Source organism: Meriones unguiculatus, chromosome 17 (assembly GCF_030254825.1).
Source record: "Meriones unguiculatus strain TT.TT164.6M chromosome 17, Bangor_MerUng_6.1, whole genome shotgun sequence".
In the NCBI taxonomy this organism is placed as follows: Eukaryota; Metazoa; Chordata; class Mammalia; order Rodentia; family Muridae; genus Meriones; species Meriones unguiculatus.
The window spans coordinates 16,731,640-16,758,779 of NC_083364.1; the positions used below are offsets into that span (position 1 = coordinate 16,731,640).

The following is a 27,140-nucleotide window of genomic DNA, read 5'->3' on the forward strand; positions in this document are numbered from 1 at the left end:
CTACAGTAGCTCCTTTACAGTCGCTCGCTCACGCCAACTCCCATTGACGGGCGTTCGAGTCAACCAATGAGAACGTAGACCCCGCCTCCTCGGGCGGAACCTGGTCTGTCCAATGTCAGCTCGGGCGCCCACCCATATCCAAACAGCCCAATCCGCGTTCGGGATTGAGGCGGGGCAGGGGGGCGGGGCTTGAAGCTACAGCCAACTGCCGCGCACGTCAGCTCCGCGAGGGGGCGTGTCCGCCGTTGAGGCGTGCGACGACGGCACGGCGCAGGGCGGTAAACAAGATGGCGGCGGCGTGTCGGTCCAGGAAAGGGGAGGCGGCTCACGGCGTCCGCGAGTGAGGCGCGAGCCGCCGAGGGCGGCGCCGGCGTGGAGTTTTCGCTCGCGGGCAGCATCTTTCTGCCCGGAGTTCGATTCCCCCCTCGCCGCTCCGGCCTCCTGCCTGTCGTGCGGCGGCTAGGCGGCGAGGGGGACGCGCCGCCCGGGGTGATTTTTCTTCTGTGGGTCTCCGGAAGATTCCCTGCCCCGACTTCGGTGTCCCGGTGTCCCGCGTCCGGGTGGAGTCCGCGCCCGGGGAAGTCTCGGAACTAAGGGGCCGCGCGCGGCGTCGGCGCGGGCCGGACATGGACGGCGCGGACCGGCCTCGGCGCGGCCGCCTGGGCCCCTGAGCGCGGGGCCCTGGTGGCGACCATGACCTAGCGGCCCGCGCGCCGCGACGGCGGACCGTCGCCTCCGTCGGAAGCAGCGTCCCCGGGGACCCGAATTGGGGGGACGCGAGGGTTGGGGGGGCTCGTTGCTTTTTCTCATTCTTATTTTCGTTACTTTCCCTCCTTGAACATCTCCAAGAAAGGGGGGGAAATCAAAAGTGAAGAATTGGCTCCCACGAAGGGGACGTGGACCCGGTTAGGGGACCGGGAGGGTTGCGGAATCGTTCCCTTTTTTTTTTTCTTTTTTTCTTTTTGAACATTTGGAAGAAGCGGGAGGGAGGGTTTCGAACTTGAAAAGAATTGGCGCCCCCAAAGGGGACGAGGACAAGGACTGGGCCAGAATGGACGTGGCAGATCCCCAGCCGCTGGGCCTGTTCCCCGAGGGCGAGCTGATGTCGGTGGGCATGGACACCTTCATCCACCGCATCGACTCCACCGAGGTGATCTACCAGCCGCGCCGCAAGCGCGCCAAGCTCATCGGCAAGTACCTGATGGGGGACCTGCTCGGGGAGGGCTCGTACGGCAAGGTGAAGGAGGTGCTGGACTCCGAGACCTTGTGCCGCAGGGCGGTCAAGATCCTCAAGAAGAAAAAGCTGCGCAGGATCCCCAATGGCGAGGCCAACGTCAAGAAGTAGGTGCCAAGGGCCTGGGGCTGACGCGGGCTGAGCTCCTTGGGAGGCCCTTCCTCCTGTACTTCCTGGCTCTTTCCTCCCTTCCAACCTTCTTCTCCTTCTCATTTCTTTCCTACCTCCTTTTCCTCTCTCCTCACTCCCACTATCCATCTACTCCGTCAATCCCCGAGCGTCACTCCATGGGGTCAGCGTGCTGGGGCATCCGGCAGGACTGTCCTCAGGGGTGTCCTAGGAGGAGAGAGTGTGGCTGTGACTGTGTGCCTCCTCTCTTGGCCCGGTCCTGGCTCGAGGCGCGCCTGGCTTCCTTGGCGGGCGTTGCCAGGCGGGTGGCTAGTTTGTTTACACAGTCAGAGGGAACCAGTGGGGCCAAAAATAATGGTGAACAGAGACTTGGGGGGGTGGGGGGAAAGTGGCCAGCCAGTGCTCGCCTGGATCCCTGCGGGTGTCCTGCGTAGTTGGCGTCGCGAGCCGTGGGGACGCTTTATCGCCTGCCAGGTTGCTGGAACTTGGGAAACTTCACCCCGGCTTCCTAGAAGGGTCCTTATCTGTGGGGCCAGCAATGGCGGGGACGCTCTGCCTGGCTGTGACCTTGCCTGTGAGCCTGTCCCAGGAAAGACTGGGAGCTCCTTGTTTCTGCCAGCTGGGCTCTGCTCTGAGTGGTACCCACAGAAAGGTGGGTAGATAACTGGGCACAGGTGTGTGGACTCGGGTGGAGCAGGACAGGCTGGTGTCCTAGGCTAGGACCTGCTTGGCCTTTGGTGCAGGAGTCTGGCACTGGGCGACCTGGGGACCCAGCAGCAGGTGTTCCTCCTGGGAGCAGCTGAAAGTGGACTCAGAGGCCTGATCTGTGAGAACCTGGTTCCAAATCACTGTCTTAAAGTGGAGGTGCCATAGGCTGCTCATTTCTGGGTGGGTCTATTGGTCTTCCATGTGAGTGGCCTCCTTTGGCTTCGGGTTAATGGCCTGTGGGAGCCCAGTGACTGGCTGCCCAGGCCTGGACCCTGGCTTGGGTCATCAGCACTCCAGGGTTCAGTGTCTGCCTGTGGCTGAAGCCTCCACAGCTGTCTCTGAACTTGTAGCCCTCATCTGCTACTTCAGGCTTTCGGAGGACTGTGCCTGCTATTGCAGGTCAGGGTGTGGCTTGCAGAGACAGGCTGGTTCAGGTGAGAGACGTTGTTTTCTAGAGCCTGCAATGTCCCTGCCTGAGTTAGTGGAGAAGCATGGGGGTGATAGGTGTCGTGAGTGAGCTTAGAGGGATGTTGGCCACAGTCCACTAGAGGCCACCAGCTAGGGTGCCGTAAAGAGCCTGGGCTGTTCCTCAAGACAGGAGTTGATCTGGGCAAGTAGGCACACACTTGTCATCACAGTGCTTAAAGAACAGGGCAAGAGGATTGCTTCCGGGTCTAGACCAGCCAGGGATGCAGAGTAAGACCTGGTCTCATAAGGAAAACTGGGGTTGGCAAGATGGCACAATGGTGAAGGACTCAGGAGTCACACCGTGAAAGCAGCCCCAGCTCCAACAAGTTTGTTCTGACTATGGAGGAGTCAGGAGGAGAAACAGGCCAGAGCTGCAGACTGCCTGGCAGTTTGCTCTGCGCTGAGATCCTCACACGGCACGATCCACGGCCAGGTGTCTATGCTGGAGTGCTGGTGTGGACACACTGCCTGAAGGGTTTGTGCAGTGGACATCCCAAGGCTGTAGGCACCTGCTTGGAGGATCCACACACACAGAGCCACAGCCTTGAAGGGACAGCTTGGCTGACAGCTGGCTCAGGCAGAAAGGCCCCTTTGTCTGCAGGAGCTTAATAAACTGCACTCAAGTTGTCTCTCTCATGGTGAAGTGTCCGGAGCCTTCCAGACAAGCCTCTGGGGTCCTGTCCTTCAGTCTGCACACAAAGCATTCTCCTTCTAGTACCATGCTGTGGGAGGGTGCCAAGGCATGGCACAGTGTGGCACCTCCAGTCCTGGGAAGGCTTTAGGGACCTGTGCCCTTGCTCCTGTTGCCCAACTGTGACAAGTAGCAAGATCTTAATGCCTACTGAGGGGAGAGATGAGGGAGTTGCTGGTGACCTGCTGGCTCTACAGCTCTGAAGGGCCCCTCTGCCTTGCTGGTGGGGCTTCATGTGGATATGGGGTATGGCCCAATGTGAACCCCCTTTTTGCATGGGCCTTGCTGCCTGTTGCTTGTACATAGGTATACTTCTGAGACCTGCTTGCAGGAACAAGTTGGACAAGCCCCCCCAGAATGTGGCAAGGACATGACTTCCAGTCTAGTGTGTGTTTTGTACAGGCCTCAGACCTGGTGAGAGCCCTCTACTGAGGCGCTCGACGCTTGGGAGAACGCTTCTGTGTGTTCAATCTTGTTTTTGTTTTGTTTTCTTGGAGCTTTTGGATTTTGTTGTTGATGTGTTTGTTTTTTAATTTCTTTCTCTCCTGTCCCCTTCCTCCTAGACAAAGTCTCTCTGTGCAGCTGTCCTGAAACTTACTCTGTATACCAGGCTGGCTTCAGCTTCAGAGATCCACCTGCTTCTGTTGGGGTGACAGTTGAACACCCCCCGCTAGCTGTTTAGATTGCTTTCATGCATGTGTGTATGTGTGTGGGGGGGCAGTGTGTTAGGCCGAGGTGGCCAGCATTCCCCGGAGCTGGACTTGGTGGCTGACTAACATGGTAGTGGGAGCTGAAGCCAGGTCCTCTGCAAGAGCCAAAAGCCTTCTTACTCGGCCAGCATCTCTCTGTATCCCCGTTTGAGTGTTTTAGACATCCCGTGTAGCCCAGGCTGGGTTCCAATCTGGTGTGAATTTAAGGTGACCTTTCATCTCCTGAGCAGCGGGGGTGAGGGCTGGGCACCACCATGTAAGGCATTTATTTTGCTTCTCTGAGGCACTGTCTTGTCATATGTTTAATCTTGAGCTCTGGGTCTCTGCATATGTGTGGTGAGGCCAGGCACCCCAACCCCGCCCCATCTGGTTGCTCTTTGCCAGTTGCGGGTCTTGGATGGTCAGCTGTGGCTGTAGGGCTCCTGTGCCTATGTTCTCCCGGTCCACTAAAGCAAGGACTCCTGCTGGCCCTCCCCCTGACCCTCTTCTTAGTTCCCTTTGCCCTCCAGGCTGGCAGTTAGGGCTGAAGGCTCTTCTGCCAAAAGCTGGGTCCTGGCAGTGTGGACCATGCTTAGCTGAGCTACGTGCCCTTTGCAAAGTGCCTGGCCACCATCTCTCCTTGAAGACAGGGAGCACCTGCTCAGGCAGAGTGGCTTGTGCTGGATGGCCACTGGCCACTTAGAGATGGGGGGGACAGTGTGCTCAGCTGTTGGGTGTCGCCACGCTGTCCGGGATCTGCACCTGTCCCAATTGCTTGGGCCATGGGAGGTGCTGGCAGCTCTCCAGGGACAACTGGAGTCCACACCAATGGCGACTGGCGGGCTCTGGGATGTGCAGTACACATAGTTGGGATGTTAGCGAGGCGGGAAGCAGAGCCCTGGACTTTGTCGGCTTTCAGCCTTCAGCTCACAGGACATCCAGCCTTGACAAACTGCTCCTGCTGCCTGCCTGAGGGACTGTGCTGTGAGGCTGCCCAGTGCGCCCCCATCTACGCCGTGACCACCGGGTTATTTTGTTGTGTTCATGCGTACCCGTGTGTACATGTGGAAGGCAGAGGTCGGCCTCAGGTGTCACCTGACAGTGCAGTCCACCGTCTTCAGATGACTGAGACCTGGGGCTTGTGACAAGACTAGGTGACTAGGCCGGGAGCCAGTGAGTCCTGGGGCTCACAGGTGTACACCACCACAGTCAGGTGTTTATGGGTGTCGGGGGATTAAACTCAGGTGTTCGTGCTTGCTTGCCAAGACGCACTGTCTCCTCGGTCCACTGTTAGCTACTTATCTTGGCAAGGAATTGATGCTTCCAGTGAGGGAACCATGTTGGTCCCCAGAGCCAGTACTGCAGTCTGCACACTGGACTGTGGCAGGTGGAGCTCCCCGTCTGCCCGAAGGCAGAATCCCAGCCCAGCGTTCGGGACCGTGTCAAGGTTGTCAGCCTTTCCTTTTCAGTGCCAGCCTGCACACGGTGAGGTGGGTGCCCATCGCTGAGCTCTGCTGCCTTGAGAACCGAGTTGGCTTGCTGTCCTCTCTCCTAGGCTTACTGGTCCGTCTAGGGTGCAGGGATGCCTGTGGCTGAGGGCCTGTCATTTCTCAGCTCCAGCAGGTTTGTGGTCTCAGCTCTGGGTAGTTGGCCAGAGAGCAAGTGTATGCATCCTGCCTGGGCCTTGCCTGGGCTGCCCGAGAGGAGCTTGGGTGGAACCTAGCGGAAGGAGCTTCCTCCCTCGCCTATGCCCTGCTGTGCTGAGCCGGCTTCCTGCTTCCTTCAGCACGAGCGTTCTGTTCTTTCTGAACGGGGGCTGTCTTTGTAGCCCAGGCTGACCTAGACCTGCCTCTGCCTCACTCTAGACTATAGGCATGTGTGCAGCGGCTTCCTTTTCCTCTTCTGCTTTTCTTGGTTACAAAAAACACTACATGGGGAGGGTGGCACAGAGCCCTGAGGCCAGGAGGGTGGGGCCCTTCCTGTGCCTGAACCTGCCTCGGCTCACAGGCCCTTCCTGCCCCCAAGTACTTTCCTGTGGGTGGGAGTGGGGTGCTGGGGGCTTGGTCAGGGTCTTCAGCATTTGACCAGTTTGCTGCATACAAGCAGGAAGTTTTGTTTTAACAAACACTTTATGTAGATGAGTGTTTTGTCTGCGTGTTGTTTTAAAAAATGTACACAGTTCCTGGGGGAACCACAAGAGGGCATCAGATCCCTTGGAACTGGAGTTGTGAATGGTTGTGAGCCATGTATGGGTCCTGGGACTTGAACCTGGGTCACCTGGAAGAACTCTTAACTCCAGCCCTACTTGTTTGTTTTGTTTGAAACTGTTCTGTTATCAATGTAGCCCAGGTTAGCCTCAAACTCATGCCCCTCCTGCTTCAGCCTCCTGAGTGTTGGGTTGCAGCTGTGTACCAGAATGCCCAGTCATCAGAATACTGTTATCCTGGCTTTGTCTCTTTGCTGCCACCTAGCGCTTGACAGAGGCCACTTGAAAGAGGGGTGTGCAGGTCTAGTTCTTCCCTTTAGGGAGGCTTGGTATCAGAACTGCGAGGCAGCTGCTCACGTCACTTTATATCTGCAGTCAGGAGGCAGACTTCCCCTCAGCCCATGCATGGGAGAGTCTTCTCCTTGCCAGCCCTAATCTGGGAACTTGGCCAGTGGCTTGGCTCCTAGGTGCATCTAGAGTTGATGATCACCATCAACCACCACACCATCTGCTGTGTGACAAGACTTCTCCCGGGGAGACACACACCCTGTCTACTCACCCACACAGGGAGCCCACAGCAGACCAAAGCAGGGAGGTCCAGTGTGGTGGACCAGTGAGTTTGGGGGAGTCACTTACGAGAGCAGAAATGACTGAGACAGCTGCTTGGCTGAAGCCAGCATGGGTGACGGCTCCCGCAGCCCACAGCTGGGCCCCTGAGCACACTGCACAGCCTGCATGCCTGGCCGCACAGGCTGGAGGGTGTCCTTCCCAAGTGACATGGCTGCTCTGACCCTCTTCCAGGCGGCTCAGCTGGGTTTTGTGTTTTTCAGGTTGGCTGGTCTCAGAGTCCTCTTTGCAGCTTGGCTCCTGAGAATGACTCTGAGCAACCTTTATCTCTTACTGTAGGAGGGAGGGGCCTAATACATCTGGTCCATTTCCTGGCCTTCCTAATGTTGTTTTGTGGTGTTTACCTTCAGGGGTTTTTGTTTGTTTGTTTGTTTGGTTGGTTGGTTGGTTGGTTTTTTTGAGACAGGGTTTCTCTGGGTAGTTTTGGCTGTCCTAGACTCACTTTGTAGACCAGGCTGACCTTGAACTTACAGCTCTGCCTACCTCTGCCTCCCTGAGCACTGGGGTCAAAGGCATGCAACACCAAGCCCTGCTGCTTTTTTGTTTTTTGGAGACAGGGTTTCTCTGTGTGGCCCTGGCTGTCCTGGAGCTGGCTCTATAGCCCAGGCTGGCCTAGAACTCAGAGATCCACCTGCCTCTGTTCCTTGGCCCCCGAGTGCTGGGGTGGGCCACCCCTTACCCTCAGCCATGTTGTTTACCTTCTGTCTTAAAGATCTTTTCTGCAGGAAGAATGTCTCACTCAACTACTGTGCTCAGGGCTGGGTGTCAGCCCACCACATTTTATCCTTTTTTTTTTTTTTTGACATGATCTCTCAACATAGTCCTATCTCCTAGCTGTCCTGGAAGTCAGTGTGTAGACCAAGCTAGCCTGGAACTCAGAGATCTGCCTGCTTCTGTCTTCTGAGTGCTGGGATTACAGGCATGCGCCACCATGTTTGACTCTAGGTTTTTGAGTATGTGTTTTGTGGTGCTGCAGATGAGCCCAGGGCTCTCCAAGGTGCGTGTCCTGCCCGAGTCCAGCTCTGCCTGCCCTTGCAGGGCCTGTTAGACACACTGTGATGCGTGCTCCCTGCTGTGGGTAAAGCGGTAGAGTCCAGAGGGTGCTCTCTGGCCACTGCATCCCACAGTCTGAGATCCACGAGTGCAGAGACCCCAGGGTGACTGGAAGCAGGGCTCTCTCCTCCACACTCTGTGATGTCTCCATAGTTGGGGCCGACCTTGAACTCTCTTTCCCCTCTTTAAAATTTAAAACAGCGTGTGTTAGTGTATCTGGCTCTATGTATGTGTACTACATGTGTGCATTAGCCTGTGAGTCTCAGAAGAGGGCATCAGATCCCCTGGAGCTAGAGTTCCATAGGATTGTGAGCTACTGGGTGGGTGCTGGGAAGTGAAGCTAGTTCCAGCACAGGAGCTCACAGCCACTGCTTGAACCATGTCCAGCCCCTGGCCCTATACCCTTGGTCCTCCCACCTTACCCTCCTGCATAGCTGAGACAGACCTGCAGTCACACTGCCCAGGGGCATGACGCCTATGTGCAGCTGATGGCCTGGGGCGGCCTTACTCGAGCAGTCCCGTCAGTTTGAGTAGGGCAGATGGTATAGGCTACAGGGCAAGTGCCGTGTCAGGAGCTGGCGGGAAGGTGGGCATTTGGGGTCTTGCCCTGCTCTCATGGTCTTCATTGACTGCTGGGAAGTCACAGGAAGAGTGCTGGGATCCAAGGGCCTGTAAGCACCCCCCCCCCACAGATGACACTGAGCCCAGGGGTTTAGTTGATGGACCTTAGAGGTCAGGTTCTCAGTGCTGGGGCTCCCTGAGGGTGGTTGGCTGTGTCCAGGGACGTTGTTGAGGCTACGTGATCCCCGGCTTGCTGCTGTGTGTAACCCTAAGGGTAGGAGCACGCTCAAGACTCCAGAAGGGAGGGGTGCAGTGCTGCTTACACAGGCCCTGAAGAGAGCAAGGCGCTGGCTCAGAGCCACCGGCAGGTGTGTCTGTTAGGTGGGAGTGGGTGCTCCAGGAGGCCAGCTGGGCGCTGCGCACTGAGCATGTGTGTGATAGCCTGAGTTGGGACTGCTGGTAAATAGGGTCCAAGGAGAGGCCAGAGGGTGTCTGGTGGACAGAGGTGAGCCACTTGGTCCAGACGGGTGTTGGAGAGCACTGCCTATCATAAGAGCAGTGGCTGCGGTCTTTGTGGGGAGGGTGTGTGGGAAGCTCTAGGTGTGGGGAACGTGGGGGCATCTGCAGAGCAGCAGCCTCGGTCTGTGTGCGGCACCTAGGAAGTAAAGTTCTAACCAAAGGGTGGGCAGTGTGGCCCTGGACCTCAACAGGTCAGTTGATGCTTATTACCCGGGAAGGTGGCATGGAGCCACATTGCACTGATGTGTGTGCTGATGTCTCGGTTGGTGTGGTCTGGTCTTGGTTGCAGGGTGCTCCCTAAGCCTGAGAGTGAGGTGGGGGCGGCTGTCCTATTCCGGGAGCCTACAGCCTCATGCCTGGGGCCTCTGCCTGGCCCTTCCTTCTGTTATATGCAATACCCAGGAGACTTGGGGGGGAGGGGCTCTGTAGAGCATAGCTATCAGCTGACTTCGCTCAAGTGCCCCCTCTGCCCTCATTGGCATCTGTACAATGAATAGTGGCCTCTGTCACAGTGCTGTCCACTGGTGTGCTGGGTATGGCATCAGCACCCACCCTCCTAGTGGGCTTGAAGCCCTAACCTGACATGTGGGGACATCAGGATGGGAGCCTTGGTTCTAAAGCTGTGGTAACTGCCTGGAACTCAGTGTGGAAATGGGGACTCTTAGGGTCAAGGGTTCAGTTTTAGCACTGGTCCAGGAATCTTTGAGGTGGCTTTCCAGGAACCCCATGACCAGATGCTGTGGCTTCCTGGTGCCAGTGCCCCTCTGGTGCCCGTGGTGGCTCACATCTGCTGGGGCATCTAGCATGTGCAGTTTTCCTTTTGTGTTTGTGGTCCCTGGGGACAGAAGGAGAACTAGGGGCTGAGCTCCAGGGCCTCTTGTACCTACCACATTGAGGAAGGCTGGCTGCTCTAGGCCCTGCGTGCTTAGACTGGGTGGGCAGTGTTGAACTTGGGCAGCGCTCAGAGCAGAGCACCTCTTTCTCTCAGCTGCACACAGCCCCTGCACACCAGCTCTGTGAGGAGGCCAGGAGGGAGACAGCCCAGAGCATCTGACAGATGCCCAGTGGGCTGTGTGCAGGGAGACTTCTGGAAGCTGTGGGGCCTGAGATGGTGAAGGCAGGCCAGGAAGGCCACGCCCACCCAGCTGAGCTTGTTCATGAGGGTGCAAACCAAACTAGAGAGCAGTGCCACGCTGGCCTCCCCCATTACAGTATGCCAGCCTCTTGAAGGATGTGCATATTGTGGCTGTCACCACTGTCTGGTGCCACAGCATTCAGTCACCATAAAGGAAGCCTTGTGAGCTGTCCACTCCAGCCGTACCTCTGCTTTGGAGTCACTTGTTCTGGCCATTAGCTGTCATGGAGACCCACACTGTCTGGGTCTCTTCACTGGGCCCTCTAGGCTATAACAAGTGCCAGAGCCTTGTTCCAGCTCAGACATGTGTGACACTTCGTTATGTGGCTGGGGCATGTTATGGTATCTGTCAGAGTGAACCTGCCTGCCTGCCCTCTGCCCTTTGGCGGCTGGACACCTTCTGTGGATCTGAAAGGTGCTGACCTGAGTGAGCTAAGGGAATCCTCCTGGACTGGCCAGCGGCCCATCAACCTGTTGGACAGTGGCTCTCACCAGTGGTCATTGCTGATGCTGCCAGTTTCTGGGCTGACCTTCAGCCCAGCTGGTGGACACCCAAGGTCGTGAGGTGGGACAGTGCTTGGGAGAAGCTCCTGTGGCCGTATCATGGCCTAGCTGCAGGCACATTAGATGTTGGACCTGTGCCTTACAAGGAGCTTTTCTTTCATAAAACACTCTTAGTGTCCCGATGGTCCCTCCCTGGAGGGATGGCCCCAGGCCCCATCCCTACCCCCCGCTGTGGCCTGAAGCCACCACAGCACAGGTGACCGTCCACTCCCTGGGACTGAGCCCCGGGTGTCACAGGCAAGTAGGCGTCGTGCCCCACCCCTTCCCTGTGTCCTGTGTGTTCCCAGGTGGGCAGCTCTGTGGAGGCCGCATGTGGGCCATTCGCAGCAGGCAGGTGGGCTGAGCAGTGTCCTCTGTTGCAGGGAGATCCAGCTGCTGCGGCGGCTGCGGCACCGGAATGTGATCCAGCTTGTGGACGTGCTGTACAATGAGGAGAAGCAGAAGATATATCCTGTGGGGTGGAGCGGGTGAGGGCGGCCCATGTGTGGTAGGGAGTGGAAGCCCTGGGCAAGCCTCTGGCTCAGCTGCATTCTGTGGTGCCTGGCAACTCAGCAGGCTGGGTGAGCAAGGCACGGAGCGCCCATCTTATGCCAGCTTGGTCTGACCATTGTGGCTGGCCCGGCCTCACAGGTCTCCGGGGGCCTTCATTTATCGCCAGGGCTTTGGTTCAAATGGTTTCCGTGCTGCCCCTTTGCAGAGGTAGTTTGCATGCTGTCCTCTGGATCTGGGCATCCTCGGCGTACTCGCAGAACTGAGTGCCCTGTGCCTGGCTGCAGGCCTGGCGCCCAGGCACCCAATTCCTTGCTGGTGTGATGAGTAGACCAACTCATTTCTGGTCCTCCTGTGTCATCATGCTTGCTCCATGTGGTTCAAGGCAGTGTGGCGGCCCTGTGGGGCCCTGGGAGCACTGGTAGGGAGCACAGAGGATGGCCAGAGATCAGGGCAGTGGCAGTCAACTGGCCCAGGAGGGCCCTGCATCCTCAGCAGTGTCTTCACTGCCTCAGTTGCCCTCACTTTCAGGGTAGTCCAGACTACTGTTGCTGGGAGCACGGCTCCCAGGGCCTGCTGTGTGCTGCTTTCCTTAGCGCCCTACGTATATGGTGATGGAGTATTGCGTGTGTGGCATGCAGGAGATGCTGGACAGTGTGCCGGAGAAGCGCTTCCCTGTGTGCCAAGCCCATGGGTAAGTGGCTGCTAGGTGCAGGAGAGGCAGGTAGCACCTTCTGTGGCTCATGACGGCCATTGTCAGGAAAAGCCAAGTGTTTCTGGGCACCCAGTTCCCCACCCAGTGTGCTTGGGGTTGCCATCCTGTTAGGCCCTGTGGGTCCACTTCCTTGCTGAGCCACAGTGGCTCTCAGGCCTGACTAACCCTCCAGTCCAGCAGTCACAGCCCCCTGGTTATCACAGACCAAAGGGGGCGGGGGTGAAGCCGAGGGGAAACCTGGCTCCCTGGGCCTGCACGGCAATGGCTGTAGTTGCTCTGCGAGACTCCCAGTGAGCCTGGTTTTCTGACTGTCAGGCCTGTGTGCCTGAGACCCAGATTCCTGTCCTTTTGTGGGCCAGGCTTTGTCAGACTGTGTAGACACCATGGTGTGGGCTGAGGCCCTGTGGGTCCTGAGCCAGTCCCACCCATTCAGGTACTTCCGCCAGCTGATTGACGGCCTGGAGTACCTACACAGCCAGGGCATTGTTCACAAGGACATCAAGCCGGGCAACCTGCTGCTCACCACCAACGGCACGCTCAAGATCTCCGACCTGGGTGTTGCCGAGGTAGGCACCCTGTGCAGGGCTCCCGGGCCGCTTCTCCTGAGCGCCCCTGACTCTCGCTGCCCTGCAGGCCCTGCACCCTTTCGCTGTGGATGACACCTGCCGGACAAGCCAGGGCTCCCCAGCCTTCCAGCCACCAGAGATCGCCAACGGACTGGACACCTTCTCAGGTTTCAAGGTGGACATCTGGTCGGCTGGGGTCACACTGTAAGTGTCTTGTGTGTGCAGAGGCAGGACTGCAGATTTTCTCGAGCGTTCTTAGGCCTCGTGAGCCACGGGATGTGGTGAGCGGTGTGGACAGCCCAGGTCTGTGGGTGAAGTTCCCCTCCACTCACTACCCACGGGGCGTTGCCACATGTAGCTTCTGTGGCTGCACATGTACCACTTAAGAGTTACACTCTCTGGGTTTGGGGCACCTGGCCGGGCTCAGGTGTGGCCAGCACTGACACTGTCCTCCCATGTGAAGCTACAACATCACCACGGGCCTGTACCCATTCGAGGGGGACAATATCTACAAGCTGTTTGAGAACATCGGGAGAGGGGACTTCACCATCCCTTGTGACTGCGGCCCGCCACTCTCTGACCTACTCCGAGGTGGGCATCTCTGGGTCTCCCGAAGGCCAGGGCAGCCAGGGGAGAGCCCCTGGTCTGTGGAGGGGTTCTGAGTCAGCCCCTGGCGGGGCAGAGGTGGCTTGGGGCAGGGTCAGTGGCCTGACTTGACGGACAGGACAGCCGCTCTGTTAGCTGCCAGCCAGCATGGGAGATCTCCGGTGCCATGCCCGGTGTGTCTCTTCGGGACCTAGGAAGGCAGTGGGGTGGATGATGGGGTGGGGTGTGGCACAGGCAGGCAGGCAGCTGTTCCATTGACCCTCTGTCATACAGGGATGTTGGAGTACGAGCCAGCCAAGAGGTTCTCCATCCGACAGATTAGGCAGCACAGGTGAGCACGGCTGCCTGGCTCTGCCTGCCGGGGTCCGTTGAAGGCATGTGCGAGCATGGCCTCAGCTGCTGGACGGCCACAGGAGAAAGAATGTGTCTGGTGTCTGATGCTATCCTGGGAAAGCTGTATGTGAGCTTGGGATGTGAAAGGGGTGCCCAGTGTAGACCAGGGTTAGAGGTTCTTCTACCTCTCCCTTCCTGTCAGGAGTGCAGGCAGCTGTGTGCCTGAGAAGTTGGGTCTTCAGGGATGGGCTTTGAGGTGGATCCTCCCACTGAGGGAAGGGTGTGGCAGGAGCTGGTGAGGAAGGGCCACAGCAGGCCCTGTCAGGCCTTAAGGGAAGTGTCAGTCTGGACCCCACCTGGTCACTGGCCCAGTGGAACCTGGCCATCTGGACATGGGAGTGCAGCCAGGGAGCCAGCGGGGAGCATGGGGCATGGTGTCTTCTCGCGGCTTGAGGGCTGGAGCTTTCTGGGTGGCAGTAGAGCCTTGATCTAGCAGCTGCTCCTAACACTGGCTCTAGGGGTTCTCTGCCCCTGCCATTTGTCCCCAGTCCTGTTGTCACTTCTTGCTGGCCTGGCACTGGCTCAGCTGGCTGTTCCCCAGCAAGGCCTTTCAGCCCGTCCCTGTTCAAGGCTGGGACTACAGGTGCAGGGCCCTATTTGCCCACCCTAGTCTAAGGTGCTACAGCTGCTGTCGGTGGGTGGGGGGGAGTGTCGGTGTACGTGCCGAGACCCGGGGCCTGCAGCCTGAGCACTGAGGCCTTGCCCTCTGCATGGGCAGCCATGGGGTGTGGGCGGTGGTGGGTCCGCGCAGGGGTGGCACAGTGCCTGATGCCTCTGCTGCACATGGGCTTTTGCAGCTGGTTCAGGAAGAAACACCCGCTGGCTGAGGCGCTGGTGCCTATCCCCCCGAGCCCAGACACGAAGGACCGCTGGCGCAGTATGACCGTGGTTCCCTACCTGGAGGACCTTCATGGCCGAGCAGAAGAGGAGGAGGAGGAGGCGGACTTGTTTGACATGGAGGACGGCATCATCTATACCCAGGACTTCACAGTGCCTGGTGAGCTGGCTGACGTGGCTTGCCCAGGAGCTCCTGCCTTTGTGCAGTCTGGGACTTGCCCTTTCCCAGGCTCCAGCCGGCATGAGCCGCCAGGCCTGTCATAGCCATCCTGTGGCTATGGCATTTCACTCTGGGCTAGCTGGGGCTCCCTGGGCCCCGTCTACAGCTTCTTTAGGCCTCCCTGGCCACGTCTAGCAGGAGGATGGGACCTGGAGGGCAGTGGGCAGGTGCTCTGAGACAGCCACCTGAGGGAGGGTCCGGTGGCCCTCCGCCCTGGCCACGCCTGACCTTCTGTCGCCTTCTTCCCCAGGTGCCGAGGAGGCGTCCGAGTCAGGGCTTAGCGAGGACGCATGCGACACACGCATGTGGAAGAGCCAGGGCGCAGGCCCCCCTGGAGAGGAGCCTGAGGAGGGGCTCAGGGCCTTAGTGTAGCTGCCGCCCCATGCCTGCCATAAAGCTTTGCCACTGTGTCTGCAGGTGGATGCTTGCCGCGACTGCCCCTCCCCACCGCTGTCCCGGCAGGCTGCCCAGCAGGGTACCAGAGAGCAGGCCAGGCCCTCAGCACCAAGGTGACCACTGGCCAGCGCTCTCGGGGCCTTTGTCCCTGTGCCCCTCAGGCCAGTCCCACTGGTAGGCCACTCCTGGCCTGTCAAACAGCTGTGTGAAGGAGGGTGAGGACCCTGGGCTCCTCGTGTCCCTGTAGCAATTGAGGATTCTGAGAGCAGTGCCTCAGAATCTGGAATACCTGCTGGGTGCCAGGTGGGACCCACAGGACATGTGTATACCTGATGTCCACCTGGAGCCTTTCCGAGGCTGTGGCCATAGGCTGGGCTCCGAGCTGAGAGCTGGTGCCTGCAAGGCCCTCTTCATGTGGGCCCCTCAACTGGGGAGGAGGAGCGCTTAGAAGGCTGCTGACCGCAGGGGACACCCTTGGGGCTGCTGAGGTTTGAAGGAAGGCAAGGGACACTGCCTTGTGTCTGGGTGGCCATGGGTCCCCTGTGTCACCTGGGATAGTGACGTACAGAGCAAGATTGTGGTTCCGCCTGCAGCGACAGTGCAGGCAGCTTTGTACCCAGTGCCTTGTGTGGAGATGGGGAGGGATTTCCTGCTGCCGGGTCTGCCCAACCTCTTGCCCAGCTTCATCCAGAATGAGGGCCGGGGGTGGGGTGGGGTGGGGGTGCTGCCAGTCTGGGCCACGTCAGAGACATTGTGGGAGAGGAACTCTGGATCCAAGAGCACAGGCAGTGGGGCCTCTGTTGAGTTCCCGCAGCCACATCTCAAGCTAGAGATACTGCCCACTTGAGCCTGAGGAGCTTCAGGAGAGGTGACCTCCTACCCACCGTGAAGGCAGGCCGCCCAGGCAAGCTAGGCCTGTAGCCCCCGGCTGGATGGTCCCTCCCTGTGCTCAGCACAGCTAGTCAGTAGTCCCCAGGCTGAGGGCTTCATCTCCTTGGGCCTGTACTGTGGGCCTGGAGCCTGGTGGCTCCCTTGGAGAGCTCTGTGAGCTGGTGCTGGGCTGCCAAGGCTAGACAGGCAGGTGAGCATGGGTGTGCTGCAGGGAGGGCCAGGGCATCCCACTATGGAAGGCACTGGGCCTGGCTGGACAGGCCTTTGGAGCTGCCGAGGGGTGGCCTCGGTGGCGAGAGAACAGAAGCCTGGCCAGCCCCTGGCGCAGTTGGGGCTTGCGGGGCCCCGGGACTTTGGGCTGCCTGCCCTTTGGCTCAAGCCGTGCTTGCCATCTTCCCGCAGGACAGGTCCTGGAAGAGGAAGTGGGTCAGAATGGACAGAGCCGCAGCCTGCCCAAGGCCGTGTGTGTGAATGGCACGGAGCCCCAGCTCAGCAGCAAGGGGAAGCCGGAGGGCCGACCAGGCACCACCAACCCTGCGCGTAAGGTGTGCTCCAGCAACAAGATCCGCCGGCTCTCGGCCTGCAAGCAGCAGTGACTGCGGCCACAGGTAGGCACGGGGCACGGCGGTCGCAGGGGTGGGTGGGGTGGGGTCTGAGATCGCAGGTTTACAAAGGGCTTCCCACTCTGAGGTGGCCAGTACCGGATCCCGGTGCTGAGCGACTGTCGTTCCACCAGCAGTGTGTCGCCAGGAACTCTGGGCAGAGGCCCCGGCAAGGCTGTGGTTCCGGGCCTGCCCATCCGGACCCTTCCGGACTTTGGAGCCGAGGGCGGACCCACCGCCCCAGAAGCACTTTATGTCGAGACCACTGGCCGGCTTCGCCCGCATGCCGCCCCGCGAGCCTCGCTGTCTTTGGTTTGGTTTTTTTGTTTTTGTTTTTGTTTTTTTTTTTTAAAATAAAACAGGTGGATTTGAGCTGTGGCTGTGAGGGTGATTGGAAAGGTGGAGCAGGCGGGGCACAGGGTGGCCTGCAGAGAAAACGCAGAGCGAGCGAATATGCAGAGACATTTATGATCAACCAGACAACACAACTACCCACGGAGGGCGCAGGGCAGGGAGGGGGCGGGCACTCGCGGCGAGGCCGCCCTATCTTTTGGCAATAAATAAAGCTTGGGAAACTTGAAGCTGCCACCTGGGCTGTTCTGTCCGTGTGTGCAGAGCCCGAGGCTCTCGGGGAGGAGCAGGACGGGGCGGGGCCTGAGCACATGCGGAGAGCGGGCGGGCGGTTATTGCTGAGGGAGGGCACAGCTGCGAGCGAGCGCACACCACGGCGAGGTAAGTGGGTTCAGGGTCTGGGGCAGGGAGCTCCTTTCTGGTCCTCAGTGCCCCGTGGTCCCCTCCCGTCCAGGAGGTTCACGCATGCTTAGGCAGCAGTGGCACTGCCAGCACGTGCTCAGGAGTGGACGTTCAGCTGATCCTGGAGGGAGGCTGCGCATGCGCCTCAGAGCCTGCCCTCACCCACCTCTGTGGCCAGAGCTGGGTGCTGCTGTCCACCGTACGCGGACCAAAAGTCCGACCTCTTCATTCTCCCTGCAGCTGAGCCTGGGTCCTGGAGCCTCGTGCCTCGGGAGGCCACTGCGCCCTGCTAAGTGCCCGAGGGGGCACTGCGCGTGCGCACTTGGGATTTGGGCCGCGCGCCCGTACACGGCAACCCCAGGTCTCTCCTGCTGTCGCCACCATTCCCGTGGCTGCCCCAAGTGCGGCTGGAGGAGCTGCCGAGAGGCGGGTCGAGTCACAGAGCTTAGACCGGGCTGTGGTCGGGGGACGTGGGGGCGGCAGCAGCGACCACCAGCACCGGGGACGAAGCGACTGGCTCGGCAAGGCGGGGGGCAAGGAGTCTCTCGTCGAGGCTGGCCGCCAGCTTGTCCAGCAGGGCCCCGGCGGGCTCCACACAGGGCGCAGGGCCTGGACCGCCGCCGCCGCCAGGCTCCTCCTCGATGACGGGGATAGAAGGGTCATCGCCGGCCGCGGGCAGCGCGCGGCCGCCTTCCGGGGGACAGTCGACGCTGTCACCGCGGCGCAGGGGTGCGCGCGTGGGGCGCGCGGCCCCCGGGGGCGTGACCACGCGAGCCCCGCCGGGGTCGCTGTGCTGCCGCCCCCTCTGTTGCCACTGCTTCCGCGCGTGGGTGTGAGGGTGCGCACGCGCGCGGTGGCGGGGTGCGTCGTCGAAATGCGGGTCGTGGCGCAGGAACTCGTGGAAGAGAGCATCCGTCTTCTCGTCGATGCTGTAGTCGCGGCGCGGCCTGCGTGGCCAGGCTCGCGGGCTGCGGGGAGGGCTGCGGGCCGCAACAGGAAGTTCAGCGGCTTCGTCGCCCGCGCCGCGGCCCTCGATGCTCGCGTACCCACTGTCCATCTGCAGCAGGCGGCGGGCCTCGCCGTCCTTAGGCCGCAAGGCGGGCGGAGACTCGGGAGGAGGCGGGAAGGCGGGTGCTGCGCCGCCACCCCCAGAGCCCGAGCCTGAGCTGTCCCCGCTGCGCACTGAGTCGCGGTCATTGCCGCTGCTGCTGTGGTCCGACGCAGTGGCCGCGTGGAGCTCTAGCGAAGCACGAAGGCTCCACAGGTCACGGTAGCTGCACTGCGCATGCTCGGCGTCCTGTTCTTGCTGCGGGTCCTGCTGCTGCGCATGCTCGGGCCCCAAACAGATGCCATGCTCCGGAGGAGTCTCGGGGCTTGCTCCTCCCGCCGCCTCAGCTGCCTCTAGCCTGCAAGGCCAGGCCCACGTGGTCAGAGCCTGCAGGGAGCGCCCCGCCCTGCCGGCCAGGCCACTGTTGGTGCATTAGGGACTATGGACACTGAGGGACTCCCGTGGAGCCCGGGCCACTCCTAGGTACATTCTCTTGATGTGTGCGCAAGGAGACTCGAGGGAATGGCCTGAGCTAGACTCCAAATTGGCCCCTCGTCCTAGACTAGGTTACTTCACCCCGCTGGTCACGGGCTGGGACGGCCACGTGTGAATCACTGAGACCAAGGGGCACCCCCAAGTCTGCAAGGCCTGTATCCCAGCGGCTTTAGCATTGGGGAGTTTTGCTTTTGGGTAGGGGAGGGAGGTTACTTCTGAGAGAAGCAGTTACCAAGGCTCTTGGGAGGGGTCGGGCAGACTTCAGGAGTGCAGGCGGGCAGAAGGGTCGCTGGGACCACCGAGGAGCCCTTCAGGCCTCGGAGCCTGCCGCAAACCGGCAGGGCCAGGGTAGGCCCAGGCCCGCTGCTCTGCTCAGGTGGGTGTCCCAGCTTGGAGACCCTGGGGCCAACAACTGCCCACCTACCCTTACCCAGGCTCTCCCTGCTTCCCTCCTCCTTCTCCGGTCTGCGCTGGAGAGGTGGCCCCCATGAAGTGGCCAAGGTGACTCGAGTTCGTGTCCACAGGGCCAGGAGGGCAGTCCCCGGGCCACCTACGGGGGACGGGGCAGGGCAGGGGCCCAGGGGCCCACCCTTAGCACCTCTATCTACTGAAAAATACCTGCCGAGAGTGGGGGGCGGGCTGGTGGGGCTGGCCAGAAAGGGGCGGGGGGGTGGGAAAGCCACCGAGTCGCCTGCGCTGGCGATGTACTGAATGAAGTCCGCGTGGGGGACATCGCCTTCCTGCTCCATGCTCTCACTGGCTGCCCGCTGCCGCTGAAAATGGTGCCGCTTAGGAGAGCCTGTAGTGGGGCAGAGTCGATCGGGAGCAGAGATTAGGCGTGGACTGAAAGACCGCGGGGGAAGGCAGTCCAGAGAGCCCTGGCTGGACAGGAGTGGCCGTGAGAAAGGACGCCCATTGGCCAGCGCGGCCCAGCGCTTGCTGAAGCAGGAGGCAGGGAGGCTGGGGTTGGCGCGGCCCTGCACGGGAGAGGAAGGTGCTGCCTGTAGGCTGCACCCTGGCCTGGGAAGCTTGGGGGAGCTGCCCCGCCCCCACCCCGGCGCCTGGCCAGTAGCCAGGATCTTCCCCAAACAGAACAGCCAATGGGCAGGCCTCCAGGTAGGAGGGTGGGCGGGAGACGCCCAGCAAACAGGTTCTGGGCGGCCACAGTAGCCTGCGGCCAATCCGCACCACCTGGGAAGCCAGGCTCTCACCTGGGCAGTCAGCAGCACCTCCAATCCCACAGAAGCACCCCCCACAGAGCACTGGCGGCCTCGAGCCCTCTGCCACCGGGATCCTCCCCGGCACTCTCCCACTGTCACCTAAGCAAGGCCAGGGTGTCCTCCCTACAGCTCAGCCACGCTGTACCCTGGGGCCGACAGGCTGCCACCTGTTTTCGTAAACAGCTTTCTTGGCACAACCACGGGCAGCCGTCGGGATGGGACACTGTCGCCACTGAAGCCCAAACTGTTACTGTCCAGAGCCTTATCAAAAGTGGGGGTTAGCTGGGTATGGCTCGTCCCCCGGACTCAAGAGAGTTACTGGGAGCTTAAGGCCTTCCCCGGGCCACACAGGGAGACAGCTTCTCAAAATAACAAGAAGGCATCCACGGATCCTAAAATTAGTCCACCACTCCCTCTGCTTTCTCTTTTCGGAGAAGCGTTCTCATGTAGCCAAGGCTAGCCTCAAACCCGCTACACAGCTGCAGCCGACTGAGTTCCTGTCCTCCTGCCTCTGCCCTCCCAAGTACTGGGATATACACCTCCACACGGGGCAGGAAAGCCAGGCCCTCCTGCGTGCCGGAGAGGTCCTCTACCGCTGAGACTTGTTCTAATGATCAGAACTGTACAGGCCAAGGGACTGGGTGTGGCCCAGGGAGGCTGGGGACTGGCATGCTGACAGACGCCCGTGCACACAAGCCTGGGGCACCCTGCCTAGGAGACACAGGGCACTGGTAGCTGACAGCCTTCCTAGAGACGGACACGTTCAGGCCCTGGGCATTCCGGGCCATCCGCAAGGCCTCCAGGGAGACGGCCCCCGGAAGTCACGGCCACTCTGGGGTGCCTTACCTCTCGTGTCCAAACTGGATGCCCTCTGGCTAGGCTCCAGCTTCCACTTCTTGACCTTGAAGTAGGGGCTGGCCCCATCCAGGCTGGCATGGCGGCGAAGCCTCGTAAAGAACTGCAGCACAGTGCCGGCCCCCGAAGAGCCCGGGCCCATCTCCCCAGCCTCCGTCTCAGGCCCGGGCCCGGCGGCCTTGGGACCGCATGTGCCTGCATCTAACTGGGGGGGGGGGAGGCAGCAGGATGACCGTCAGGGGTGGAGTCCCCTCCCAGCCGGCCCCGGCCCGACCCCTGGGTCCCTGCTGAGCAAGCCTGCAGCCCCTTCTAGCAGCCTTCTCTTTCAGGCCAGCTCTGCCGTCCTGAATCTCGTCTTTGGTGGGGGAAGGACGGACTGTGACCGGAAGCTCTCTTCTCTTGGCTCCTCACCCTTCCCACCAGCCTGGCTCTTAAGGGAATCCTAGGGTGCCGTGCTCTGGGATTGGAGTGGTTGTGAGGGAGAAGGTGGCCTCGAGAAGGGATGCCGAGGGGAAACCAGAGAAGACCCTCACCGAGGCGGCCTCCCCGGAGTCGCTGGAGGCCGAGGGGCTGATCTCTGAGAAGTCCACAGAGTTGTAGGGATCACCTGGCAGGGCAGAGCTGGGACCGACTGAGCGGCCAGCGAGAGCCTTCCCAGGGGGCTGCGAAGCGGAGAGACGGGGAGGGGGGTGGAGTAACAGCGCAAAAAGATGAGGGGTGAACCCACCGTCTCACCCTAGGCAGCCGGGGCCCTCCTCAGCGTACCCGCCACCACCTTGCCGAGGACGGGGGCTAGCAGCAACCGGGACCCTCACCTGGAAAATAGCCAAGCTGTCCTTGGGGGTGGTAGCTGGGTGGGGCGTGGCCGCTGCGCTGGCCTCGCCCGAATCACACTCATGGATAGTAGCGATTTTGAGGGGCGGTAGGTGGAGGTGAGTGAGGCGGGCATTCTTGAGGTGATGGAAGTCCCCCTCTGTCAGGGTGTACCTATGTCAGGGACCCCAACAGTCAGCCCACGGCAGTCCCTAGCATAGCATCTACTTTAACAAGAATGACTTTGAACTTTGAATTCTCATGTTTCCACCTATTAAGCGTTGGCATGACAGGGTTTTGTTTATTTCTTTAGGACAGGGTCTCTCTCAATGTAGACCAGCTTGGCCTTGAACTCAGACTATCCACCTACCTCTGCCCCTGTCACACTCAACGTCCCCCCCCCTTTTTTGTTTGTGGGTTATTATTGTTGTTCCATTTTTTTGTTTGTAGATGTTTTTGCCTTGACCTTTCCAGCCTCTGCTGGTCATGCGCTGGGACTCCAGGCCTGCTGGTGTTCTTTCTAAAGGCAGGTCTTAACATGCACCCTTGGCTGGCCTCGTACTGCCTATGCAGGCCTCAGATTTGTAGAAATCCAGACTGGAGCGATGGCTGGGGCATTCCCAGCACCCATTCCGGGCCCCTCAGAGCCACCTGTAATTCTGGCTCTGGGGAAATCGGCCGCCCTCTTCTGGCCTCTGTGGGCCCTTGCACTCACATGTACCTACCTGCCCGCCAACACATGTAAATGAAAATAAACATTCAAAGAAGGCCGGTAACCCTCCTGTCTCGTCCTGCGGTTTGGATCTCTCTACTAACCACCCTGTGGGAAGCCGGGGCCCCCGTTTTCACACCAAGCAGCTGTGACCAACCCCTTGACTTCCCTCACCGGCGGCCCTTGTCCTGAGCCTTGCGGCTCTGTTCAAACAGGGCAGCCTCGTTGAAGGACACCCGGCGGCCGGTGGAACTGGTGGCTAGGAAGCGCCCCGTCTCGGCGTCCTGACACTCGGGGTCTTCCCTCCTGCAGTCGGGGTCTGTGAGGAGAGCCAAGAGAGGGTGGGCCCGGGGTGGGCCGCGCGTGTCTCGCCGCCAGGCAGGCCGCTGGGCGGGGGCGGGCCGGGAGGAGGGCGGGGCCGAGTGAGGGCAGGACGGGGCGGGCTGGGCGGGGCGGCGGGCACTCGCTCATCCGCTCACACACTCACTCGCTCTCAGCACGCGCCTGTGCGCACCTACGCCTGGGCGTTAAGGAAACAGAGATGAGTCGGACTCGAACTGCGCCCAGTCTGGTGGGGGAGACAGACAGACAGACCGTCAGGCGGCCCGAGGGGGCGGGCAGGGGACCGAGGGGCGGGGCGCGGCGGGAGGCACAGTCAAGCGCAGCGAGGGGTGCTGCAGGCCAGGCCGCGCGGGCCCCTCACCTTGTATGGGGTGGGTGCCGTTGTCCAGGTAGGTGGTGGTGGTCTTCTCCGCTTCGTCCATGGCCCTGAGGAAGACAGGCGAAGGGTGAGCAGGGTCGGGGACGCCCACCTGGGAGGTTCTGCGGGCACCCGGGCGCGTTCCCGCGAGGCTCCGAGGGCATGCACCTGTTGAAGCGCTGGTGCACCTCCCAGCAGCGTTTGCAGAGCAGAAGAACGCCAGACAGCACCACCAGCGTGCCCCCGACGAACAGCGACATCACCACCACCAGCAGCACGTAGTTGTCCAAGATGGGGTCAGGCTCCGCCTGGGTGGGGGCGGGGTGAGCGCACAGGGACTGCGTGTGTAAGGGCTCTGCTGCGGGGAGGAGCTTCCATCCCACCCCTCTCCCCAGCCTCCAGGAGTCACCCACCGTGGGACGGATGGTGGCATTTTCCCACGAAGTGGTCAGGGCATCGGTGGCGGTGGTGGCGGCCGCGGTGGCCATGGTGGCCGTGGGCTGCATTCTGAGGCTGCGGGCAGGGCAGAGAGGCAGCTCAGGTTCAGCTCTGCCCAGCCCTCCCCACAGGAGCCCCTGCAAGCCAGCCCCCATCATCCCCGCGCACAGCAGCCGTCACCAGGGTGACTCATGGACAGGTGGGGCCAGAGGCCCCCCCCGCATCCCCTCCCCCAAGGGCGCTTGGAGCCAGGGCTTTTTTCCCAGGACCTCTCTTTCGCCATCTTTAACCCACAGAAGGTGCATCGCGCGTGCGCAGCGCTGTCTGTGTGTGTGTGTGTGTCTGTGGCAAGCGTGGGTCTCCCACGTCCCAGCCACCTGGCTGGCCGGTGTGGCCGGCCCAGCAAGGTAGCGCAGCCATGCCCAGGAAATGTTAAGTACCCTCGGAGGGATGGGGACCAGAAGCCTCCGAGGCACACTCAGGAGACAGCCCTGGGGTCCTTCATGTCTCAGGGTCTCATGAGACAGAAAAGCAACTGGAGACTGCGCACCTGAGGCGCGGGAGGGGCTGCACCAGTGACACCCCCCCCAGTCACGACACCAGCTGAAAAGGTCCCCGTGCCCCCCCCACTGGTGGGAGTGGAAAGGACAAAAGACGCTCATCTGTTCCTGGCCTGAAAAATCTGGTTCCCATGGCGACGGTGCGCAGGGCCGCGCCGGGGGCGGGTTGCCAGGCAGAAGGAGGCGGGAGGGGGCGCGGGGGAGGACGCCCACAGGGGCGCCCCGAGCCGTGGCCAAGATGGCTGCTCCACTAGGCCTTCACCAGTAGTGAGGAAACTGAGGCTGGGCCACACCGCGGGGCGGGGGCGACACTCAGGACTGCACCTGCCTCACTCCGGGAAGGACGAGGTTCTGAGTGTCGGGGGCAGCTCTGGCCAGCCACCCCTAGTTCCCACACTGAGCGTGAGCGCGCAAAACCCGCTCCCACGGAAGAGGAGCCTGCAGGCTCCGGCGTCGTCAGTGTTTTTCGGACTCAATAGTGGGGGGGCGGGGGCTGAGTGAACAGATGAGTCCCTAGAAAGGCTACGTGTCCTCAGCGCTCCGAGGCAGAGGCCGGCGGGCATCAGTGTCGGCGGGCGGCAAGGGGCGCATAATATGGGTCGGAAAACGAGTTCAGGCTGGAGGGGGGGTGGGGCATGGCAAGGATGGCAATGAGGGGTGAGGAGGAAGATGGCTGGACACCCGAAGCGAGGAAGGTGGGGTCGTGAGGGCAGGCGGGACCGCGAGCCTAGATAGGGGTCCCACAGGGCGCCCCCCCCCAGGCCTCCCGAGAAGGATACGGTGAGGGAAAGCGCAGGGTCACGAGGATCCAGGGGCCAGAGCGACACTGCTCTAGTCCTGTCACTAGGGTAAACTGAGGCCGAGGGAGGGCATGGGCGGGCTCCCTCTCCGGGCTGCGGACGGTGGGCGGGGTGCAGGGCGGCTCAGGCCGTTCCCACGCTCCGCTCCCTCCCCGGGGCCACGCGCAACCGCGCGCGACAGGACTGGTGGGTCAGGGCGGGCCCCGGAGCTGGTCGCCATCCCCTGGCCGCGCGCATCGGCCCGCCCGTCCCCGCCCGGCCCCGTCGCCAGGGCCCGCCGCGCCTACCTCAGCGCCGGGGCGTGCGGCCCATGGGCGGCGGGAGGGCGGGCGGCGGATGCACGGCGCTCCCGGCTGGCTCTGGAGCTCGGTGGCCGCGGAGCCGGCGGAGAATTTATGAATGGAGACAGCGGCGCGCGGGGGTGGCGCGCGCGAGAGGAGGGGCCGCGCGCACGTGATCGCGTTGGCGGTGCGCCCGCTCCGGCCCCTGGCTCGGTGTCCCCGGTAGCCGCCCGGTCCCGCAGGCCGGCCGCCCCCGCCGCTCTCGCCGCCGCGTCTGGCTCGCTGCGCGCTGGCCACCGCCTCCTCTTCCCTTCCGGCGGGGGCGGGGGGCGGAGCCTGAGCGCCCGGCGCTCCCTCCCGCGGCCGCGCGGCCGCGCGGCCCCGCCCCCCCCGCACGACTCAGCCTACCTGGTGCTGCAGCGTCCCGGAACCCAGCGCGGGCGGGGCGCGCGGCGCCCCCAGCGGAACACCGGACCCTGGGTCTTGGGGACCCTGGGCTATCCAGCTTGTCACCTGCCACTCCGGGTGTTCGGTTCCAGCCTGCGGGTCCCCCCACCCCCACCCCCGGTCTACAAGCTGTGAGATCTAGGGACCCCACGTCCCGCAACTCGCCTGTTTTTCCTGTGCTGCTCTTCTGCGGGGTCCCCTTACGGGCCCGCCAGATTCCCACTGCTGCCCCGCACCTCCTCAGAACTTGCACCCAAAAGTGGCTGTGATGGTGATCAACTGCATTCGAAACCGTGTGGATCAGGCGTTCGAGACCACCCTCAGCTACACGGAATCCTCAGTCAGCTTGAGCTGCATGCGACCCCCCTCACAAACAAACAAAAGTGTGCTGAGATGGCCCAGCACGTACAGGTGCCAGCGGTTAAGCCCAATAACCCACGCTCCATCCCTGGGCACAACATCCAAACGAAGATGGCCTACTCCCACAAGCTGTCCTTGCCAGCCGAAGATTTGCTGTCCCCTTGCCCACTAAATGAGCATATTGAAATTTTAACTTGCATCCATACGGGTCCGTAGGTCTGTCATTCATACCAGACAAATCCTTTCCCTTGCAGTGATTTTTTTTTTTCTTCCGGTTGGTGCTTGGGTTCAAACCCAAGGTCCGTTTCATTCTAGGAGCCTATGTTTCCAGGCCCTACCTGCTGGAACGGAGGTGGGCTGCTTATACTGGTCTCCAGGACAACAGCCCCCCCCCCCGCCCCCAGTGAAGAGGATTGACACAGAGACTCACTCAGGACCTGAGGCTGGCCGGCAAGTCGCTACATAGACCGAAAGGCCAGGCTGGCCTCAAGCTCAGGCCATGTCACCAATCCTGGATTTTTAAAATACTGTAAATCCTCCCCGCATGTGTGTGGAAGAGGGTGTCACTTCTAAAGCTGGAGCTACAGGCCTTGAGCTGCCCCACACGGGTGCCGGGAATGGAGCGCTCCATTAACGGCGGAGCCTTCTCTCCACCACCCTAGGTTAGGCTCTTAAAGGCTTGTCTGCTAAGGCACAGTGGCCATGTTGCGCGGACAGGACCTGACAGACACGTCCTAGGTTTGGGTCCTTGCTTCGAGGAGCATTGAGTAGATGCGGGGTCCTTGGGTTGGTGTGTGTGTGTGTGTGTGTGTGTAAGACGTGTGCAGGACACACCTGGGTACGGAGGTGGGCGTGTTCGTTACTCACTGAACAGGCAGAGAATGTCCAGGTTGATGTGTCTCCCGGGGCTTGACTGAAGCCGGGACAGCTGGCTGTTGCGCAAGTCTGAGCCCCAGGGTCTATGCTTTGGAGAATTTAAAGAAAAAAAAGAAATTACACTTGCATCACCCAGACTCCGGTTCATGAGTGACCACGACCCTCTAGCTGCCGGCTGCCCACCTAAGGTCCAACACTGCGCCCCTAAGTCGCGCCTCCCTACTGTTCACCCCACCAAATCTAAGTCCGCATTTTCTGTGGCGGGAGGGGAGGTGGGGGGAACGGGGGAGGGATGGGGACCAAGACCAGAGCGGAGGCTGGAACCTGCGTGATCACGGGGGCAGGGCGGTGACGTCATGGCCGAGAGCGAGGCTGCGCGGACGCGGCTGACGTTAGTGGGGCCCCTCGGCCGCCCGCGCACGCGCCTTTGCGTCAGTGGCGCGCGGGGGCGGAGGCCCACGGGGACGGGGAGGGGGGTGGGGT

The 27,140-nt window shown here is 61.2% G+C and overlaps 2 protein-coding genes across 7 annotated transcripts; one reads left to right on the forward strand and one right to left on the reverse strand.

Moving 5' to 3' along the window:
* Nucleotides 1-254: 254 nt before the first annotated feature.
* On the forward strand, nt 255-16,671 carry Stk11 (serine/threonine kinase 11). Of its 3 annotated transcripts, none has more exons than XM_021641886.2 (10): nt 257-1,341; nt 10,947-11,030; nt 11,678-11,767; nt 12,222-12,354; nt 12,422-12,558; nt 12,818-12,945; nt 13,234-13,291; nt 14,151-14,350; nt 16,100-16,305; nt 16,434-16,671. In XM_021641886.2, the coding sequence occupies exons 1-9, from the start codon at nt 1,052-1,054 to the stop codon at nt 16,291-16,293; spliced, it is 1,314 nt and encodes a 437-aa protein (XP_021497561.1). In that variant the 5' UTR covers nt 257-1,051; the 3' UTR covers nt 16,294-16,305; nt 16,434-16,671. The 3 variants fall into 3 exon arrangements, with proteins under 3 accessions (XP_021497563.1, XP_021497561.1, XP_021497562.1); XM_021641887.2 differs by having other exon boundaries at nt 16,437-16,671; XM_021641888.2 differs by lacking the exons at nt 16,100-16,305; nt 16,434-16,671 and adding an exon at nt 14,661-15,480 and having other exon boundaries at nt 255-1,341.
* A 77-nt stretch (nt 16,672-16,748) lies between these two features.
* On the reverse strand, nt 16,749-26,672 carry Cbarp (CACN subunit beta associated regulatory protein). 4 transcript variants are annotated; one of them, XM_021641884.2, is made up of 10 exons: nt 26,649-26,672; nt 23,309-23,408; nt 23,064-23,203; nt 22,899-22,963; nt 22,370-22,514; nt 21,486-21,657; nt 21,204-21,332; nt 20,662-20,875; nt 19,214-19,394; nt 16,749-18,458 (listed from the first exon to the last, which is right to left on the reverse strand). In XM_021641884.2, exons 2-10 carry the CDS (start codon nt 23,399-23,401, stop codon nt 17,498-17,500), a joined length of 2,100 nt encoding a protein of 699 aa, XP_021497559.1. In that variant the 5' UTR covers nt 23,402-23,408; nt 26,649-26,672; the 3' UTR covers nt 16,749-17,497. The 4 variants fall into 4 exon arrangements, with proteins under 4 accessions (XP_021497559.1, XP_021497558.1, XP_060227085.1 ...); XM_021641883.2 differs by lacking the exon at nt 26,649-26,672 and adding an exon at nt 24,981-25,251; XM_060371102.1 differs by lacking the exon at nt 26,649-26,672 and adding an exon at nt 23,884-24,001.
* Nucleotides 26,673-27,140: the final 468 nt, after the last annotated feature.

What these genes read in the sequence shown, in the direction of transcription:
- Stk11 (XM_021641886.2), top strand. Translation starts at nt 1,052, where the DNA reads ATGGACGTGGCAGATCCCCAGCCGCTGGGCCTGTTCCCCGAGGGCGAG. An exon ending in AATGAGGAGAAGCAGAAGAT is followed by an intron (nt 11,031 to 11,677) that starts ATATCCTGTGGG and finishes TTAGCGCCCTAC; the next exon opens with GTATATGGTGATGGAGTATT. An exon ending in TGGTCGGCTGGGGTCACACT is followed by an intron (nt 12,559 to 12,817) that starts GTAAGTGTCTTG and finishes TCCCATGTGAAG; the next exon opens with CTACAACATCACCACGGGCC.
- Cbarp (XM_021641884.2), bottom strand. Translation starts at nt 23,401, where the DNA reads ATGCAGCCCACGGCCACCATGGCCACCGCGGCCGCCACCACCGCCACC. An exon ending in ACAGCTTGGCTATTTTCCAG is followed by an intron (nt 21,333 to 21,485) that starts GTGAGGGTCCCG and finishes TCCGCTTCGCAG; the next exon opens with CCCCCTGGGAAGGCTCTCGC. An exon ending in ACTCCGGGGAGGCCGCCTCG is followed by an intron (nt 20,876 to 21,203) that starts GTGAGGGTCTTC and finishes CCCCCCCCCCAG; the next exon opens with TTAGATGCAGGCACATGCGG.